The sequence below is a fragment of the Mycteria americana genome, chromosome 10 (genome assembly GCF_035582795.1).
Source record: "Mycteria americana isolate JAX WOST 10 ecotype Jacksonville Zoo and Gardens chromosome 10, USCA_MyAme_1.0, whole genome shotgun sequence".
Taxonomy (NCBI): domain Eukaryota; kingdom Metazoa; phylum Chordata; class Aves; order Ciconiiformes; family Ciconiidae; genus Mycteria; species Mycteria americana.
In genome coordinates, this window is record NC_134374.1 from 671,116 (window position 1) to 691,265 (window position 20,150).

Consider the following 20,150-nt stretch of genomic DNA (forward strand, 5'->3'; position numbering starts at 1 on the left):
TTCACTGTTGCTAGTGGAGATAGAAAGGACGTGTCTATACAACTGTGTTTTTTCTGCAGTCTGTAGGTGCTGTCTCTGTGTCTACCATTCCTGATTTCCTGTCTGGTTGAATCCTGTTTTGTTTCCAGCTCCTGTTTCTAGATCTCAGAGCTGTTTCTGCGACCTCTCTTGACATTTTCAGATTGTGTTTACTGTGTTTTCAGGTCAGTACTGGGGGTGGTAACACTTGAGCTTGAAGGTAGCTCCCTTATCTCTCTCCATTCATGGTTTGAAAGTAGCATTTCTTATATCCATTCATGTTTGGTTTTTTGCTTTTGACATCTTGCCAGCTGGTCCTCAAACCACAGGACTACGCCCCCATTGCATTTAATTTTCAATAGTGCTGTTGAGGAGATTGAATCTGCACCAAGATATCCCAATGAGTCAAAGTTTCCTTTCACAATGTTTGGGAAACTGGTATGAGTTTTTATGGTTGCAGGAAACATGGTTTCTGAGGTGCAAAATAGCCAGTGATCTTGGGGAGCTGTCATGCTTCTGATCATGTTAGGAAGTTTTATCCCAAAAGCCAGTCATCCTTTGAAGCATCTACCCTGGGCAGAGGAAGAGACAGACTTTTATTTTCTTCTCCAAAGCTGCTTCTAAAAGCAGGAAATGTCCACACCTCCTTCAGGCTTGATCTCAATGCTCTTCACAGCACATACGTGTTGAGTTAGTAATCTTAGCTGCTGCTGCTCTGATGCTTTGCATCTTGTTTTTTCCATCCCATTATAACTAGTTCTGGGATCTGAATTTTATCCCTAATACTACTTGACCTTATTTTTTTAGAAGGTTATTCACAGACATCCCCAATGTTTGTCATGTCACGTGTGGGGCCCTTGGGCTAGACCCAGTCTCCAGGAGGGAGCCGTGGCAGATCCTGCACAACTCAGAGCTCCTCCTGGTTAATTTCTGCCACCCAGGGAAAGGAGAATGTGTTTGCATGATGTACAGAAAACAGACACTCAGGCATTAGTGATAGGAATGGGCTTTGCTGAATGAGGAGGTGGTGAGCAAAGGGCAGCTTGGATGCAAGCATCAATTGGCAGAGATCTGTGAGCCTATGGAAGCGTTTAGCAGCTTGTGAACAGTTAGCAGGCTTCATACTCTTACCTCTCTGTGTCTTGGATTACCAGCAAGGCAAAAAATATGCTCCTGACAGCAATATGTGGGTCTTTTGACATTTCTTGAGCTGATTTGTTTTCCTTAGTGTAAAGAAATAACACACAAAGCATTTCTGTGATGGAGCATTCCCTAAATGGATGTAACTTGGCAAACAGTGCAGCTATTAATTTTCCTTAGATAAGCTGGTATCAAAGTACCTGGTTTTGAAACTTGGCACTTCTCCCCTGCATCTTTCAAAGCTCGCTCAACAGTGCCCATGCCAGAAGGCTGATGCCATAGTAGTTTGGGGGGATTAAGTTGTGTAGTGAAGATAAATACCTATTGCAGGTGAGGAGGTCAGAAAAGCATCCCAAAGATAAGACTGCTTGGCAAAGCTTTCTCCTCCCAGAGCTCTCCATGTTCTCCCTGTCAGTACCGTGCTGTGCCCCATGAAGTCCTGGGGCTGTAGCTGGCAGCCCTGGCAAGGCATGGGGGGGAAACCCAGCCTGTCCTGCCCTTGCTTTCTAGCATTGTGCAAGAGGTGTGCAGGAGCAGGCAGTTGGTGTGAAGAGCCAGCGAAGAGCAGTGCCACGTTTCCCCTCAGCTCACGCTGCCACAGGTGGTGCAGCTCTCTTCATCCTACTGGTGAGCTGGGAGCTTTAGCGCTGTATTTTGTGGGCAGCCTCCCTCTGCTTTGCAAAGATCTCCCATGGGAAAGGGTAGCTGCACTCAGGGAGAGCTGAGGATAAACTTGTGTCTTCTTACAAGACTGGGATGCCTTTACAGTGTGTTTTGCCCTGATTATTCCCTTTTATCACCCTGAGGCTTTCACTCAGCCAGAAGTACTGAAGTTGGGTGGATTAGCTGCATCTGCCTGTGACCTGTGTGGTAAAACTCACCTATTTTCAGTGGCAGACTTACAAGCCAGAAATCAGCCCCTGGGGCTTACGTGGGATGCTAGTCACCCTAGCACATCTGGGAGAGGGGATGTTTTGGTTTTGGGAAGGAGGTCATAACTCACAGCAAGACCCTTGCTTGTGAGCAGGCCCTGGGACATCATCTGCAGGGACAGGTCTCCTGTAGCCAGCTCTGCCTAGGGAGGTGGAAATTTAATGTGTGTTAGCAGGCTCCTGGCAGCCTGCTAACATCTTGCTGAAGTCTTTCCCCTGGCAGTCGTCTTCATGTCTTGCTCCCTGGGGCTGAGCTATGGGGACTTTGTGCTGGGAGCCACTTTCCCGTTCCAGGGGCTTTACTTTGCAGCAGAAAGGTCCTTCCCCTTGCTGAGGAATGTCCCTGGTCTCGCAGGGCTTGCTCTCTTCACCTTGAAAACAAGGAGCTAATTGTATTTTCCATCTGCTGTCTCTTACCTGCCAGCCTGTGCCTCCTCTGCCTGCCTGGAGATGGAGAGAACAGCCTTACACAGGCCAGCGGCCGGACCTGGGGTGAAATGATCTGCCAGCTGGCAATCTGGAAACACCATCAAAATAAAGGTGGGTTGGGAAGAGCAGAAGGCTAATGAGGAAGCATTCAGTCGTGGGGAAGATCAGAGGTTAATTGCCTCCTTGCCTACCCATAGTCTGTGAGATGCGGAGCCTGGCCTCTGCTGCAGCTGGGGGAAAATCCAAAGGCAAAGGGAAGTGCCCTTGCTCCTGTAAAAGTGTACTGGAATAGCTCAAAGGGCACAGGAGCATCATGATCGTGGAGCTGGTGATGGCTGCAGTCTGCCCTTAGCTCTGTAATGCCTGCAGATTCCCTGGACTTCTCTACACCTTGGAAAATACTAAAGGCTAGAATTGCTCCCACCCCCCTGAAAAGGAAATGGCTAAAAATTCGGGTAATGAAAATGCATCTGTTGGAGCAATCTTGGGAGCACCTGCCAGGTATAGCCTGTGGTGTGGGACTTTGCTCCAGTGACCTGAGAAACCTAAAGAGGCAGCTTTTCTAGGAAAGTGAGTTCAAAGCAATCATGCTGTTTGTGACGTGGGTCTTGTCCTGGTTTTAGCCTTTTTTAGCAGGCTGGACATCCCAGAAATAGAGGGTGTTGTAAGTTCTGTGAAAAAAGGCACCTGCCTTGAGGAAAGATTAGTTCTCCAGTGTGGGAAAAGCTTCATCAAAGCACACCCTTCCTCTGAAATCCAGAGCGGAGATAAGAGACAACCTCAGAGCCGGTGAAGCCTCCCTGGTTTCTCTGCTTACAGGGTAACCTGTTGTTTCTTCCAGACTCCCAGCACATAGCAGAGAGCTCGGAGGGGCTCGGCTGTGTCTGGGGTCTGAGTGTCTTCTAAGTATGAGCCTGGGTTAGCAGCTGCCAAAATGTTGGTGTCCCCAAGTGTACCCCAAGCGTGGAGATGACAGGCTGGTAGACTGGATTGCTTGGGATGACTCTGCAGACTGGCGAATGTGGTTGCAGCTCAGTTTGTCCATGTAAAGGTGTTTGGGATCTGCTGGTCTTCATCTCTTCTGTGCAGCGTAGTGCTATTTAACCTTCAATTGGCAGTGGAGCTGCTGCAGCTGCAGGACAACTTCTCTTCAATTCTCTAGGCCAGTTCTCCAGGGCAGATTTTGGCTAGAGATGGAGTCTGTTTTCACTGATATTTCTGTAAAATCCCTGGAAGAGCTTATGATTACACCACTATAAAAGTGTGTCTTGCTGATAAAGCTTATTTTGCTTGCTGAATTGGTGTAGGTTCTACTGATAAAGCCTGCTCTCACTGCTACAGATTGCATGTATGCTAGGTTTGCTGGGATCGCTAACCTGAAGCTCCTGTAGCATAGATTAGACTCAAATTATGGAGAAATATGATTGTGATGTTAATGTAATGCTTGGAAGATCAAACCTCTGTGTCCTCTTCACACATATGATTTTCCGAGATAAACACTTTTTATAACTCTCCTGATAGATATCCCAGCTGTTGTTCAAACCCAGCCAGGAAGGTACTTTCTAGCAATCTCCTCTGGTGCACCCAAAGGTCTCTGTCCGCTGCGGTGCCATGGCGTTCATTCTGCCCTGTTTCCCTCATGTCTTTCTTTAAAGACCAAAAGATCCTTTAAAGCGCCTTTAAGCAGGTCTGTTCCAGGAGGCTATAGAAAGCCATGAGTTTGTGGACAGGCTTTTCCTCTGACTGAAGGTGTTTTCCGAACTACTTAGAGCTGTTTTCTCACTACCCCTCCCCTCCATTGCAACATCTCCCATTAAAACCAGAAGAGCCAGGCACCAATGGTCTTGTGACAGTGTCCTGGCTGTGGAACTCCAGATGGGGCCATCCCCAAGGGAGGGCAGGAAGCCTTTGGAGGTAAAGTGTGAGTGTAATTGACAGCTGAACATCATAGACACCCTGAGGTGAAACCATGAGGCTGTTTCCCAGGCTAGAGCGTGGCCGCCAGCAGGGACATCAGGTGGGGCCTGGGGCATGGCTGGGGGGGGGCGGGGGGTTGCATCTCCCATTCCCACCAGCACAGTCCATGACTTGAGCTGTTGCTTAGCCCAGCCCAGGAGTCAGGATTTGAAGTGCCTGAGAGCAGCCTCTCTCAATAGTGCATCCTCTGCTGCTCCTGAAAAGGCTGCTGTAACATCATGGGTAGGAAGAGTTTGTCCTCTTCCATGCCAGCCCTGGCTTGCCGAGGGGCCGGGAGGTTCCAGCATGGTGCGGGAGGCAGCTGGGAGTGTGCCGCAGCTGGGAGGAGAGTGGAGGAATGTGGAGGCCCTTTCCAAGTGTCTCAGCCCATCAGGAACTTGGCCTGAATTTTCTTCCTCCTCCTGCCTCCCCTATCTGAGCACTTCCTGGGGGCTGCGGGCAGAGACAGGCTCTCCTAGCACCTGGCCTGATACTCGGTGTGCATGGATTATTTGCTGCTGCTTCAGGTCAGCTGTGCTAGGCAGGAACGACAGGCAGGTCAGGGATGCCAGAAGGTGCTAAGCTCTGCTTGCCTAGAGGGCTCCAGGGAGGCAGGAGGCATGGGATCTGGCCTGGTCTGGGACAAACCTGTCCCCTTTGGCCCCCTGGGCATCCCTACCTAGTGTTCTGCATGAGAAGAGGCTCTGCTTGCACGGGGCAGCGGCTGGGCACTGCTGGGCCAGGGAAGCAGGAGGGTGCTTTGGCCAGGGCATTGCCAGGGGTGCTGTGGGTGGGGGTGCCTGGTGGGCAAGGGCTGGCTGCAAAGGCCTTGGTGACGAGCATGTGTCGTTCCCTCTTTGGAAGAAGTCGGGACTTTTTGCATGTTTCTCACGACCATCCGATGAGGTTGCAGCCCCTGGCCCAGGTGCAGCTGTGGATTTGGGTGTGCTGGGTGTTTATAGTGCCTCTATTGCTTCTGAAGATAAGGGCATGTTAGTATTTTATTGCCCCCTTTCTTCATCTGAGGCACCATCCAGAGCAAGAAGAAGAAAGGGGGAGGACTCGTTTCCTTATGACGGGGGATTAGTCATCGCAGCCTGGCGCTCCAGCAAGGGGCTGCAAGGTTCCCTGCTCCACCATGCCATCCTGCAAGGCGAGGGCTCCAGCCTGGGAGCTTGGAGGAGGGAGCCATTCCTCACCCCTCTTCTCACCCCTCCTCTGCTTTCCCCTGTGGCTGCCTGTCCCCCTCGCATCCCACTCCTGTCCTGAGCTGAGGCCGTGCACCTCCATGGCTTTCCTGTGGGAAAACCTGGAGGACCCTCAGCTTTTCCTGCTGAGCTGGTGAGGGGCAAGAGGTGACCTGAGGGGCTGGCTCGGCTCCATCACTTCACTCACGCTCGCTGTCGGCAGAGCTGGCTACTGGGGCAGTCTGGGCTCCCGTCCTCTCTGGCCCTGGGCTGGGCCGCATCCAGCCTGCCCTCAAGGACCTGGCTTATCAATAACGGGGAACGTGGCTATTGCGCGAGGCAGAGATAACCACTGCCACTGCACTTGTGCACTCAGTGTCCTTCCCTTCCCCGTCCTCCACTCCTGCTGGTAAAGAAGTGGAAAATCCTTTTCAACCTGCCTTGCCCTGTAGCCAAGTTTCACATCTTTGGCTGTGTTCAAGTTAAAGACCAGGAAAGCTGGAGGGGAGAAACCTTCCCCTCCCTGAGTCCACACATGCTTAATGCAGGGGCTCCCCCTTGGCAGGGTTGGAGGCACGGGGGGCTGGGGAAAGGCTCGCCCCCTTTTCAGTGTGATGCTCATCAGCTTTTCTCCTGCTATGCTGTAGCTGAAGCCAGCATGCTGCTCCCATGGGACAGGGGTCTGGCGTTGCACAGGTGAGAAAGAAACCCGAGGGGATGTTGGGGGTGTTGGAGCCCCTTGCAGTGCCTCTGCCCTGCGCTCGTCTGTCCAAACCACGGGTGTTTCTGTACCCAAACTCCTTGCTCTGCCTGCCCTTGCCTGTGCTGGCTGCCTCTCTCCTTCAGGGGGAAGCCGTGCAAAAGCTGACTCCTCTAAAACCAGAAATCTTCTCTTCTGCTGCTTGAATTAAAGTGTTAATAAGTCCAGCAACAATCAAACTCTGAATTGAGTGTTTCAAATGCCCCTTTGTTTAATTAGCGGAGCCCCTGCCTGCAGACAGAGGGAGCGCTGTCTGGCCCTGCAGCCCGGGGTGGGAGGCGAGGGCTGAGGACGCAGGAATTTCTCCTCTTCGGAGGCACAACCTCCTGTACCAACTATTTTCTCGCCTCCTCTCTGTGTCAGCTGCCCAGAAACAAAACATTTACGGCTGAAGGACTTAAGTGAACTCGTGGCATCTCTTGGATGGCTGCAGCCGCCAGGCTAAGCCCCTTGCACGCTTTCCGTCCTCTGCACCCAGGGCTCTCTTTTCCCCAGGGCAGCAATAAGTAACTCAGCTGGCCCGGGGCTGAGGTGGCGCTTTGTCCCTCGGCCATGGAAAGGGGGTGACTGGCCTTTGCCTTGAAATCCACCCTGGTCCCCTCCAGCAAGCGTCACCCTGGGAATGGGTCCCTAGGTGGCCCCTTGCTTGGTGAGGAGGGGAGAAAGTGTGACTCGCCGTTATCAGGAGTGTGTTAACCCCATGGCAAACATGATTTCCCTGGTGCAAGGGTAACAGTGGTGACGTCTGAGCAGGGAACATGGTCTCCTCCTCTCTGGGACTTAATCTAAATTGCTTTATGAGGGGCCAGCAGGTAGACCAAAGCCTCCTGCTCCCTGGGGGACAGCGAGCCAGGGCGAGGGGGTCTCTGGGTGGCCCTGTGCTGTGGCACAGCAGTGCAGAAGTTATTTCGCCTCCTGTGGTGGGATGTCAGAGGAGGCACTGTAGTTAAAATGTACTTGCTCTTCGGTGGGCTGCGGGGCCGGGCTGTCTGCACCTCCTCTCCTCCTGCCATGCCCTGGCACACTCCCGGCATCCCCCGGTGCCACCGGCAGCCTGTGCGAGCTGTCACACTTCTGCTACTGTGCGGGGCTGCAACCACGCAGAGTGTCCTGCTGGTGCCGAAGGGTCACATGGAGCAGTCTTGGCCCCTGCCTGCCCATCCCTTGTGGCTTACCAATGTCTCACTGGTGGCATTTTTCCTCCCAAAACAGCCCCTGCAAGAATCCCTGGACTCAGAACCCACCTGCGAGACCCCTCTGCAGCTGTGTTGGGGGCCTCAGCCTCTGCCATGGCCAGCAGCTGCCTCGGGTGCTCGGGACCATGTTCCCTCCTGGGTGCTGGTGCTCACAGCATCCTAGGATGGAGATGTGGTGATGCTGGGGCTCTCCCCACCACCTGGGGACCTTGACATGCCACACGCACCCGGGGGCAGCGAATCCCACTCTGGGCATCCTGGTCCCAGTGATACCTGAACCCGTAGAAGCGAGGAGGGCTAGGGGAGGGCATTGCCTGCCGTTAGCCTCCAGGGAACCATGCTTGCCCCTGCTGGCACCCTCACAGTGCAGTGCCCAGGGACAAACCATGCAGGGGGGTGACCCCCTCCCCCAGACAGCGTTCCCACCTGCCTGGGCTCTTGGGTGGCAAAGCCACAGGGTGGGGGGGGACAGACAGGGCAGAGCAAGGGCCGGGGGTGCCCTCTGCACTATGGACCCGCCAGGCGGGTGAGCACAGCCCCCACCACAGCCCACCCTGCCGAGGGAGCTGCCAGGGCCACTTGGTGCCAGAGGAAAGCTCAGCCACAGCCTGGCTAAAAACACAGATTTATTGCGATTTATTTGCAACCAGCACTCAACACCCCCAGCGGTGACTCTGGACCCATGTGGACACCCTGACCCCCTGTGATGCCTCCACAGCCAGCAGGCTCGTCCCTGGGGGCACAAGCCCACCCATCGCCATCCAGGCAGGCTCGCTGGGGGTTGTGGGCTGTGGTCCCACTGTGCCAGGGGCTGCCTGTGGGCTGGCAGCATGGAGGAGGGAACAGAAGCTGGATTCATAGTCCTTCACTGATGTAAGCCACCAGCTGGGATGTCTGAGCAGTTGCAAGGCTCTTGGGATCCCTGGGGAGAGAGGGGGGTCAAACCCCCCAAGCCTGCGAGCAAGAGGGCTGAGCATAGGAGATGCCGCCGTGTCCTCTCCTCTTACCATACTCCCTCGGTGCCAGCCCGGATGCTTTGGGGAGCTGGGAGAGGTGCCAGCCCGGTTCTCACCCGCAGCCGCTACACGTATCCTGTCAGGTTGTAGGAATTGAGCTCACTCTTGGTCTTCTGTGTCTGGCTGACGGAGGGCCGGGGACTCTTGCCCGCCAGCAGTCGGGGCTGGTAGGTGCTTGCGTAGGTGGCTGTTGGGTCCCGGGCAGGGCAGGAGGTGCAGAGGATGAAGCCTCCAACGAGAGAGAGGAGGGAGGAGATGATGCCCAGGTAAAGTGCCTCCCCGAGCTCAAACTTCATGCTGTCGGGGAGGACAGGGTTGTGGAAATCCCGCAGCACCACATGGATGTTCCACACCAGTGGGATGAAGCAGAGCAGCCCCCCGAGGATGAAGACTGCGCCGCCTGCCACTGCCACCCGGTCCTTGCCCGGTGAGCCCTGGCTGAAGATGGTGCACCTCATGCCCACGATGGTGAGGAGGCAGGCGAGGGAGGAGATGGCACAGGAGCTCACCATCAGGGCTTGGGCCGCCTGGACATCAGCGGGCAGGTTGAGCAGGGAGCTGTAGATGTCACACTGGGTGATGCCTGTGCTGTATGTGGCACACTCCATCCACAGCCCCTTGGTGAAGCTCACGGCCGTCACAATGCTGGAGCCGATGTAGGAGCTGGTCTTCCAGTTGGGCAGCAGTGTGGCCGTCAGCGTGCCGATGTAGCCCAGGAAGGCCACGGCGTAGCCCAGCAGCTGGATTCCCATGGACACCATGGTGGGGGCTGGCTGTCACCTCCCCGGGGCTCACGGCTTCTCGCCCAGCTCTCTCCGCGCGCTTACCTTCCCATGGCCCTGCTGGCAGCTCTGCTCGCTGTGCTGCAGCTCCACCCCACTCCCGGGGGTGCTGGTTTTGTGCGGGCACTGGTGCGTGGGTGGGAGCCGGTGGGAGGAGAGGTTACCTGCAAGAGTGGAAAGCAATCCCTCCCCGATTAACGATTGACCCAAGCCTGTGGAGGAGCGCCAAGTGCCCTTTCACCTCCGCTATCTCCTCAGCCAGACTTCAGAGGCAGAGCAGTGCTGCCCGGGAAGGACGCCAAAGCCCTCCCTTGTGCCGGGGCCGTGGGCAGGGATGGAGAGTCAGTTGCTGGCAGGGGGAAAGTGCCCGCTGCCTTCCTGGGCATCCCTTGTCTTCTGTCATGTCTCGAGCCAAGGAAGCCAAAAAGCTACAGCTGCGCCATGTTATTTGGGACCTGCCAGAGGTGATTTCAGATGATGGCCCTGAGGCTCCCCCAGCTGAGGAGGGAGGATTGCGCCTGGTCCCCGTCTGTGTGGGGCTCACCCAAGACATCAGCAGCCACCCACCACCCACCCCAAGCTGCCAAGGCTCTGGTGGGACAATGGGATGCGCCCACCTGAGATTGAACCATGGCTATCAGCCTTTCCGTGCTGCTGGGGACAACGGTGGAGAGGGATGCATGTGACAGCAACGCCTGCATCCCCAGGAGAGCCTGGAGGTCCACGGACGGCAGAATTACATCAGGGCAAAGCATGCTGGCAGCGCCTCGGGGATGCTTCCCTGGAGTGCCCCTGCTGAGCAGGGTGACCCCGGTGGGGTGAGCACACTGGGGTGCAGCTCATGGTCGCTGCCGTCAGCAGGGGTTTTTCTGCTGATGCCATCTCCTGCCCGCAGCCCTGGGTGTGGGTGGGGGGTTTGGCAGAGGCAGTAGAGTGGGGTGGTTTGTTTTCCCTCTGCCTTGTTTCAAAATTCTCCCTCCTGTGGCATCTTGCGAAACCGGACTGGGCCCGTGCCACACCACACTGACACTGTGGCCGGCGGCCTCTCGCCCTGGGAACGTTCCTGGCTGAGAGTGCCCCCCACTGCCCAGTGCCTTCGCTCCTCTCCCCATCCCCCCACTGGCTCCTCAAATGCTTGGTACCAAATTGTCCCAACTTTCTGTCTCCTTTCCTGTGCCCTAACCAAGACCTCCCGCTCTGTCTCAGGGGTGTTGCTGCAAAAGAAACACCTGGGGTGCTTGGGGTGCCAGCAAAAAGGCATGGGAGGGTTCGTGCCGGAGCTCTGCGGTACTTACGGAGGTGGCTGGAGACGCAGTGCAGGACTGAGGGTGGCCACAGCTGAGGGTCACCCAGGACTGGAGGTGGCTGGTCGGGGCAGGGCGAGCGCCCAGGGCCCCAGCCCGGGGGATCAGGGGCTGCGAATTGTTTAGCTACGGCTTTGCAAAATCTACCTGCAAATCTCAGCCTGGATCAGAGGCTTATTGCAGATCAGAATTAAACCCTTTCAGCGTCGGGAAGGACTGGGGAGCTGGGATGCCTCGTTTTGCTTGTTGCCTATCAGGGTAGGTTTGCCTCAGTGTCTCAGGTCTGTGGCTTGCTGTCACCTTTCTGGCCAGCCTTGGTGGCTGGCGGGTGACTGTGTGCCACTGTCCATGTGTCCACTTGGGGCTGTGTCGCCCATGCTGGGGTTGGAGGGGCAGTGAAATGCCAGCAGGTTGAACTCCCCTTGCCTGCAGGGTGATCTCGGGCTTTCAGTTCGCTCCTCCTGATCCTGCTTGTCCTCCACGGGGTTTGTTGTTGTAAGACTCCTGGCCCAAATGAGGAGCAAATGGAGACGGTAATGAGGGCTGCGCTGGCCCCGTGCCCCCTCCCGCTTGCCGGCTGCCGCAGATGGAGAGGGGCAGGGAGGGCCCCTGGTGACAAATTGTGCTCAGAGCTGAGCAGAGTCCAGCCAGCATTTTGACAGGGGTGTTTGGATGCTGATAGCAGAGCTACACCAGGGACCATTTGCTATTTTCTTTCCTTGTCCCAAATTGAAACCCTCCTGGGAGCAGGAGGTGACCTGTCTGCCAGCCTTGAGTGCTCGGGCAGGAGCAGTGGGCAGGGATGGGATGTGTGGCAGTGCTGGGGGTGGGGGGTGTGAGCCTTGCACCCTCGTATTGACAAGGTTTTCTGTACCTCCTGGTACGGTCCACATCTCAAAAAGCCAAACCAGAGGGCAGGGAGCACGGGCAAGTACATGCTCTCCCCACTGCGTTGGCAGTGCGGGAACAGGGCGATCCGAGCAGGGGCCATGGATGCCTGAGCAGGACTGTTGCCCTGCCTGCACCTGGGGTCCACCCCTGCCGTCCATCTTCCCTCCCTGTCCTCTCTTGAGCATCCCATCACCTGCTTCCTGGTTGCTCTGTGCTTGCCACCACTGCAGCCCATCACACTGTCTCCATCACATGCCCATCATGCTGTCCTCATCATGCCCATCACCCTGTCCCCAGGGCACGCCCATCACACAGTCCTCAACATGCCCATTGCGCTGCCCCCATCACAAGCCCACCACACTGTCCCTGTGGCATGCCCATCAGGCTGTCCCATCTCATGGCCATTGCACTGTCCCCATCCCATGCCCATCCTGCTGCCCCAGCACTCCCCATCCATCCCCCACACCCCCCCTCCCTTATGCAAATGGATACAAAGAGCACTTAATCACCCTTGTTAATAGTCTCTGCCCTCCCCTGTTCCCCCTGGGGATTTTCTCACAAATGGTGTCTAACTTTTCCCTTCTGTGTTTTGCTTTTCCACCAGAGATAGCAGCCCATCCGCCTCCAGCCTCTCCATGACCCTCTGTTTACACAACTGGGACAAATTTCACACCCCAGGGACGGCTGTCCCCGCACCCCTAGTCCCTCGTTTCCCTGCCGTTGCCCCTGCCCCAGAGAATTTGAGTCACCAGCCAGGGCAGGGCTATAAAGGTGTCCTCGCCAGGGGTCTGCAGCATCAGAGGGGACACCGTTGCCTGCGACCATGGAAGCTGCTGCCTGTGGCCTGGCTCCCCACGGGCTCCAGGTGCCTGTGGCCAGTGCTTGCCCAGCCCCGGGGCTGGAGCAAGGGGAAAGGTACCTGGGTGCTGCGCAGCCTGGGGGAACCGGGGAGGGCAGGGAGGGCAGGGCATGTGCGGGAGGTGGGATGGGGAAGGCTCCAGCTGGATTCGGGTGAAGGCTGTGTGGCTCCCTGCTCTGATGGGGACCCCTCTGATCCTGGCAGCTGCGGACGGGAGAGAAGGTACAGAGCCCGGGGAGCAATGGTGGGGGCTCCCAGGGGGGCTGGGGGGGGGCTGGAGCAGGGCGAGGAGCACTGAGGCCAAGGCGGTACAGGTGCAACCCGCATGTGCCTGGCACCCCAGCCACACACCGGGGCAGGGGCTGAGCCAGGCAGGTAAAACTGTGGGGCTGGGGGTGCATGGCTGCAGTGGGGGGGAGCAAGGTAAGGGGGGAGTGGGCCTGGATGGGCAGCCCTCGTGCTGAACCTGCTCTCCACACCTAGATCCCAGCCTCTCTGGAGACCGTGGCTGCCCGGAGTAGAGGAGGGAACCGGGTGGCGGAGGGAGCACACGGACACTGTGAGTTTTACGCTCCCTGCTGGGTCCCCCCCAGTTTTCCACTGGGGGTTGGGGTCCCTGTTTGGCAGAAAACCAGCCTCTCACCCCAGACTCCTTCACCCCTGGCACTGTTGCATGGCAGCACTGTGCCCACCTCCCCTGGTGCATCACCCCTCTGCCCCACAAGCCATGCAGCCTCGCCGGGGCAGGGCCAGGCAGACCCCCCCCAGGCAGCCAAGGCCAGCACAGCCACGCTGCAGGGGCCTGAAAGGGCTGCCTGTTCCCAGGCCTGGCAGACATTCCTCAGGGGGTTAGTGGGACACCTGGGCATGAGCTTTTGAGCACGGGGACGGGAGATTATGCTGGCAAAAAGCCTGCCGGGGAATGGGGTAGATGCCAGCTTCCTTTGCAGGGGCATGAGGACCTAAACCCAGGGGCAGGGAGGGGGGAGAAGCCAGCTTCAGGGCAGGCTGACCCTGCAGGGGTCTGCCAGGTCTGTGGGGCATCACCCCTGCCAATGGGAGAGAAAGGTCCCTGCCCTTGCTGCCAGCTGGGGTCCCGTGCACCCCACTGCTGCCACGCCAGGAGGAGGGGGCAGCAGGAGCCCCAGGGCAGGTCCCACCCGACTGTGTCTCCTCAGGCTTGGACTCTGGAAGCAGCGGGGGACAGTGGACCTGACAAAACGCTGGCGTTTTTCCACCACCCAGTCAGGTACATCCCCTGCTGCCGGGTGCCCCGGCCGGGCCCGAGGGCAGGGGGCAGGGGGCAGGCAGGGGCTCTCACCCCGGGTCTCCCTACACAGGCTCCTGTGGCCCAAGTCCAAGTCCTTTGACTATCTGTACGGCATGGGGGAGAAGCTGCTGGAGAACTTCCCGGTGCAGGCCACCCTCTGCCTCTACGAAGACTCGGGCAGCGAGGAGGAGAAGGAGGAAGAGGAGGAAGAAGAGGAGGAGGAAGAGGCAGGGGACATGGCGACAGGTCCCCCGCCGCAGGCAGGCAGCCCTGGCAGGCCGGCGTGAGGGCGCGGTGCAGCAAGCGAGGGCAGGCCCGGCGGCACCAAGGAGTGCAGGCAGATGCCTGCCCCGCAGGCAGCATGTGGGCAGGCAGCGCGCACAGACCCCACCACCCGGGGTCATCAACCCTCAGGGGTGGCGCGGCCCGCGGCCCGGCCCCACGCCCTCGCAGTGGCCGCGGGGCCGTGCCCGCCGCGCCCGGGCTCCGGCGGTGACCGCGCCCCAGCCGGCCCGGCCCGGCCCGGCCCGGCCCCGCAGCGCCGCCCGCCGCGCTGCGCCGCAACGGGCAGGGGACTACGACTCCCAGCAGCCACTGCGGCACCTCCCGGCAGCTGTAGCCCTCTTTCATTGGCTACCAGTCTCTCTCTGGTTGGGGGAGGAGCGCGTAGCCCCGCCCGCTGCCCCCGCTCCGCCTTTCTATTGCAGCCGCGGGAGGAGGAAGGCGGTGCGCGCTGGCTGCGGGGGGCTCGATTGGCCGAGGGGCGGGGGCGGGGCGGGAGGAGGCGGGGAGGGGGCGGGGCCTTCCCCTCCTCTCCCCTCCCTGCCAGCGGGGGGGAGCGGCTGCGGCGGGGCGCGAGGCGGCCATGAGGTACGGGCGGGGCGGCGCGGCGCGGCCGGGGGTACGGGGCGAGGGAGACTAGGAGCCGTGGGGAGGGTTATGGGGCGAGGGGGGCCGCGGGGCGGCAGGTCATGGGGCGGGGGGACAGGAGCTGTGGGGCCGGTTATGGGGTGCTGGGGCGGGAGGGAAGGGGCTGGGAGGTAGGAGTCGGAGGTCGTAGAGCTGGCAAGGGGTTTCCGGGCGTTTGGGGAAGAGAAAAGCGCGGAGGTGGGGTGTGTCGGTGGGGCAGGGGCTGTGGTGGTGGGGCTCGTCCGGGACTAGAAAGCCCCGCTCACTTGGGCAAGTTCAGATTTGGGGTGATGGGGCAGGTGAGTTGGGGGGGACCCTGCTGTGGGGTGACACTAGAAGCTGAGGGTGATGGAAATAATTTGGAGTTTGGTTTGGGGAAGGCAGGGCTAGTGCTGGGATGGAGGGGCCGGGGCGGAGGCTGGCTGGGGGCAGTGCGAGGACAGGCCGCGTGGGGTCGGGCGGGGTCCGAAGGCAGTTTCGGGAGGGCGAGGCATCCTGGCACCCCGCGGGGACGCCGCGGTCCCTGGCAAGCGGAGCCGGTGCAGCCTCTTCTCGCTGTGGATCTTGGCACGGAAAACCCCAAATACCGCTAGGATCCTGCTGAGCGGCTGGCAGCCGCGGCTACGTGGTGCCAGGAGAGCCGGCAGCCTCCCTGCGTGCCATGGCACGTCGCTGGTGTCTGTGGGTCCCCCCGACCCGTACCCGTGGCCCCCAGCCTGGCGAGGAGGTGCCGCCTCCCAGGGTGCCCACCACGCCTGCTCGAGGTCTGCAGGGCTGGCACCGTGCGCGCATCATATTTTAGCAGCATGATTTCCTCCTTTGGCATCGGTGACGGGAGCGGGGGCGGAGATGGGGGGAGCCCGGGGGAGACACAAATGTGCGACTGCAGCATCCTCACTCTCACGGCTGCATCCCTCGCGCCTCCTCACGGTTGCCTTAGCAACCTCCTATCGATGGGGTATTTATAGAGGAGGCGAACGCGTGTTGGGAAGCCGGAGGGGGGGACCGGGACTGGATGGGCGTCTGCTAGGTCAGCCTCCAGCTTCAGGCTTCTCTTGGCTTGCATGGCTGTGTGGAGGCAGGAGGGATGCTGCTCGCCTTGGCGTCAGCGCGTGCGGCGGTCCAGCTTTTCCTGCTCATCGGAGCCAGGGGAGGTGGTTAGCTATTTGCGCGTGGAAATAAAAAATAAGCGTCTGGGATGTCTGCCCTTCTCTCAGGCATCGCTCATGCTTGTGGGCTTGCATAGACCTGGCTTATTGTTGCACTGTAATAAACCATCTCTGAGCTCTGACACTGGGTGCATTGGCACGGATACTTGGAAAAAAGTTAAAGATAAAATCTTCCTGATGCATTCAATGTGTTGCCTGATGTATGACATGGGTTATGGAGCTGGGGGTCCTGACAAGTCTGGTCTTGAATATGCTTATTTCTGCGTCTCTGTTCTCCTGTCTGTCAAGGGGGGAGAATGCCTGTAATAATGAGTGATACAGAGGTTTTGTGTGGAAACTGTGGCAAGTTTTCCGTGCAGTACGTTCTTTTATCCTGTGGGTTTGGATCTCTCCATAAAGACTGATGACAACAAAAGCAGGTCAGGTGGTCCCTGCTCAGAGCTGACACAGCCTGTGGGGGAATGCATGGATCCGGGGGCCTCTCAGCTGCCCTCACATCCCCTAGGACGGCTCAGAGAAGTGGGGTTGGGTGTGCAGTTTCTTGAGAAAAGGCCTCCTGGTGCGGGCTGTGAGGTGCAGGAGGTGGCAGACCCCTCCTGTGTAATTCTGGTGCTCTGCTGCTTTCCCTCACTCCTGCTTAAACCCCAGACTGAGGTTTGCAATCTGAGTTTCGCAAACTGTTGGAAAGAAGCTGCTTTCTGCCTCTGAAGATGGCTCCAGGCTTGCTTGGCCTCTTGCCACTTTTGGTGCAGGAACCACAGAAACCACAGTAGACCTGATGCTGGCAGGGAGAGTTGCTAGATTTACTGAGAAGGTGGCTGTTGGTGAGGTATGGTGGTGCCTGCTGTGGTGGCATGCATCAGCGCTTCTGTGTGTCTGGATGCCTGCCTTTTACGTGAAATAAGAAATGTGTTTCTCGCCCCGCTGACCCCATGAATGGCCCTGTGCTGTCCCTGACCTTGCTCCAGCTGAGCAGATTCAAGTGATTTTGGGATAACTCTGAATATCTGAAGTCCTGGACTGAAGATCAGCATGTGGTTTAGTTCCTGCTGTTTCTAACTGTGTTTGCTCCTCCATCCTCAATAAATCCCTGTAGGAGCTGGTTAGTCCTGTCCCCTCTGTCTCCTGACAGAGTTGTGGCTTTGCCACAGCAAGGTGTCACACAAGGCGAGAGGAGATGAGTTTGCCCAGGACAGTCTGATCAGTGGGGCATTGAGCACAGGGAGAAGACAAAGCATGAAAAATGAGTGAAACTCCTCCTGCAAGCAGGGAGGCATATACTCTGCTTCTGCAGGGCTTTGTTTCACTCTTGTGGGGTTTCGTTTCGTTTAGTTTAGTTTTGCTTTTGAAGCACAAAAGATGCTTTTCCAGCTGGAGAGCTGTTGTCCTGGGTGTGCCGGGAGCTCTGTCACTCTTGCTGCTGCCCTTAGCTTGGCCCAACAACCTTTAGGAGATGTATATCCTTTTCTTTCCTACTGTGTAGTCAGCTTTATGGCAGTGTAGAAAACAGTATGGCCCTGTTTATTGCAGATTGTGGGTAGATTGTGGGCAGAAGTGAGAACTGGCACGGCTGTGAAGTTGATTTAAAACAGGATGACTGCTTTACCTGTATCCATCAATCTCTTGTGGAAGGGAAGAGCACCAGGCTGTTACCAGCAGCTTCGGACACACAGGTTATCTTGTCTGCTGATGAGATATGGGAACTCTCTATCCAGTTCTTCCCTTCCTACTTCATTTGTCTGCAGCCCTGTGGGCTTCTTGGCCAGGGCCCTGGCCCTCCCTGGGGTGGTGCAGCACAAGTACAGCAGAGGCCTGCCCCAGACTCTCAGAGAGCTGAGGGTGCCCTGAGCCCCTCCCATCCCTCTGGCCATGCAATGAGTAGGGAGGCAGTGTGAGTTCTTGGCTCTCTGAAGAGGCACCGCTTAGCTGGGAACTGTTGTGGGTCCACCAGACAGCACCCTGCTTTCTGCATGAATCCGACCCTGGGTGATGGAGGTCTTGGGCTTCAGGGGGTGAAATTTGAGCTGTCAGTGACTCTCCTGTTTTCTTCCCTGCAGGTAGGCAGGAGCCCCCCGTAGCCGAGTGAGGCAGCATGGCAAGTAAGTGTTCCCCAGTCAAGTCGGAGAGGTGGCGGTGGTGCTGGAGGAGAGAAGGGGGATGTTTGGCAGCCACCTCTCAAGGAAGGGGTGCCTGTGCTTTTTGGGGGATGCTACTCTCTGTGGGGAGCAGATGCCATCGGCTGTTATCGCTGGATGAGGTCTGAGGTCTGGCCTGACTTGTGCTTCTCTCTCCCCTGTGCAAGGTGGGAGTTGAGAGGAGGTGCAGAAGGGCTGACCTTTCCAGGACTCCCCATATGCTGCAGCATTTCTTTATTTGCGTGTTGCTTGCTGTGCAAGGCGGGCCTCCCCAAGGCTGTTTGGGCTGACTAGCCCCTCTGCAGGGGTTGCTGGTCTGCGCTGATATCTAGCAACGGTGCTCCTCATGGCCCATGACTGGCATCCCATGAGCTGCCCATTCTGGGGGCCATGCTGCCTTGTAGCCTGTGTGGCTGGTGGCACTGGGGCTCTGCATTCCCAGTGGATGGGCAGCTGCCTGACTTGGCCCTGCTGGGAGCTCGCTGTGTCTTGTCATCTGAAGGAGAGCCTGGCAGATGGGGCTGCTCGGGGCCAGCAGCTAAAGCTGGGCTGAGACTGGCGAGGGTGCAGGGTGGAGGATGGTGTGTGGTCTGTAAAGAGCTAGACTCAACCCTCCCTCCTCGCTCTTCTGGGCAGCCTGCGCAGAGGCTGCATGCAGCGATGTGATGGGAGCTCAAGGAAGACGGCAGTTGTGAATGGGGAGACGTAGAGATCTGGCTGAGATCTCGGGATTTGCTCGGGGTGTTGCCAGAGCCAGCTATGAAGGTGGAGGCAGTAGCCACGCTGGGCTGGAGGAGGACCCCAGGGATGACAGGTATGCCGTCTTTCATTATCTGTGATGTGCTAGGTGGGTGAGGGAGCAGAGATCTTCAGACAGTGTTTTTAAAAGGGAGTTTTAATCTTCTGTTAATGAGGAGGGTACCTGGCTGGGTCCCTGCCTTCCTCCACAGCTGCCTTTTCTCTCTCCCAGAGCTCAGGTGCTGGCTCACCAGCACTTACTGGTTGTGGCAGTGTCCCCCGCCAACCAGTCGCCTTCGTGGTGACCCTGCTGTGCAGGAGGGGGATGTGGTGGTCAGCATGCTCACCATCATGTGCGCTCTGGCAGCGTACAGCCCTGGCTGTCCCTCTGCAGACACAGCCGCATGTCATTCTGCAGAGAAGCAGCCCCGGGGGTGTCCCCACAAGCTGGGCAGCAAAGCTGTGGGGCAGCGGTGTGGCCAAGCCTGCCAGCCACCAGGGCCCAGCAGCACCTCAGGAAAGCCAGCAGGGATGCAGTGAACCTTCCCTCTGCCTAAAGCTCTGATCTCTCCTGAGCACCGGTTCTCCAGCTGGTGTGGGGAGACTTGGAGAGGCACAAGGGGTCAGTACGGAGGCTGCTGGGCCTTGGGAAGTCCCCTCTGCCCTGCGGTTCGAGGACAATACCTACTCAGCTGTCTGCTCTTTGTGTCAGTTGGGGATCCAGGCTGCAGATGAGAGTTGGCAAGGCTCTTGTTTTCTGAAGGCCATTGGTTTTCCTGCTCTGGTCCCCAGGCACATGGGAGCTCTTTGCACTTTCCGTGTAAAAGAGGAGAGGGGGCAGTGACTTAGTTTCTGCTCTTCTGCCATTTCTAGGTCCCTGAGGGAAATTGGATGTGGGGAGAGGCACACACCTCCATTGCAGCATGCTTTCAGTCAGGACATTGCTCGTGATACCTGCCTGCCTGTGTGTCTGTTTTTATTTCCCACCATAGTGGCCAGTTCAGCACGGCAAAGCAGGGTGACTGGTATCTACAGGGATGGAAGACCGTGACAGTGAGATCTGCGGCCAAGCTCGTTGCTCCAAGGTGTGCTGAGGAAGTTGGAAAGAGGCTTAGACCCCAGTGCTGAGGAGGGGAGAGTTGATACTCTGATCAAGGGCCTGATCAAGGCGGGATGCAAAGGTCAGACTTCTCCAGCAAAGGATGGGACATTTGTGGAATGGATGGTGTCTTTGTAAAATTTCGTCTCATTCTGGAAAGGCTCAAGAGAAGGTCAGCCTGCTCCCTCTCCAGCCAGCATAGCCCTCCTGAACTGCAAAAGCCAAGGCAAGCTGATCCCTGCCCTCCTGCAAGATGCCTTCTGTGCCTCTTGAAAATGCTTTTTTGGTTGTCCTTGTAAAAAAAAAAAAAAAAAAAAAAAAAGGGTTTGCATAATAAAGTTGATTCTGAGGGAAGGTCTC

The 20,150-nt window shown here is 57.6% G+C and overlaps 1 protein-coding gene and 1 long non-coding RNA gene across 3 annotated transcripts; one reads left to right on the plus strand and one right to left on the minus strand.

The window, feature by feature from the left end:
• Nucleotides 1-8,289: 8,289 nt before the first annotated feature.
• Nucleotides 8,290-10,052, minus strand: CLDN2 (claudin 2). Its single transcript, XM_075513181.1, has 2 exons — nucleotides 10,034-10,052; nucleotides 8,290-9,580 (listed from the first exon to the last, which is right to left on the minus strand). Exon 2 carries the CDS (start codon nucleotides 9,393-9,395, stop codon nucleotides 8,700-8,702), a length of 696 nt encoding a protein of 231 aa, XP_075369296.1. The 5' UTR covers nucleotides 9,396-9,580; nucleotides 10,034-10,052; the 3' UTR covers nucleotides 8,290-8,699.
• A 4,435-nt stretch (nucleotides 10,053-14,487) lies between these two features.
• On the plus strand, nucleotides 14,488-20,107 carry LOC142415195 (uncharacterized). 2 transcript variants are annotated; one of them, XR_012777320.1, is made up of 4 exons: nucleotides 14,488-14,610; nucleotides 17,876-17,917; nucleotides 18,590-18,767; nucleotides 19,565-20,107. It is a non-coding gene; the product is annotated as an uncharacterized LOC142415195 (long non-coding RNA). The 2 variants fall into 2 exon arrangements; XR_012777321.1 differs by having other exon boundaries at nucleotides 14,497-14,610; nucleotides 19,684-20,107.
• Nucleotides 20,108-20,150: the final 43 nt, after the last annotated feature.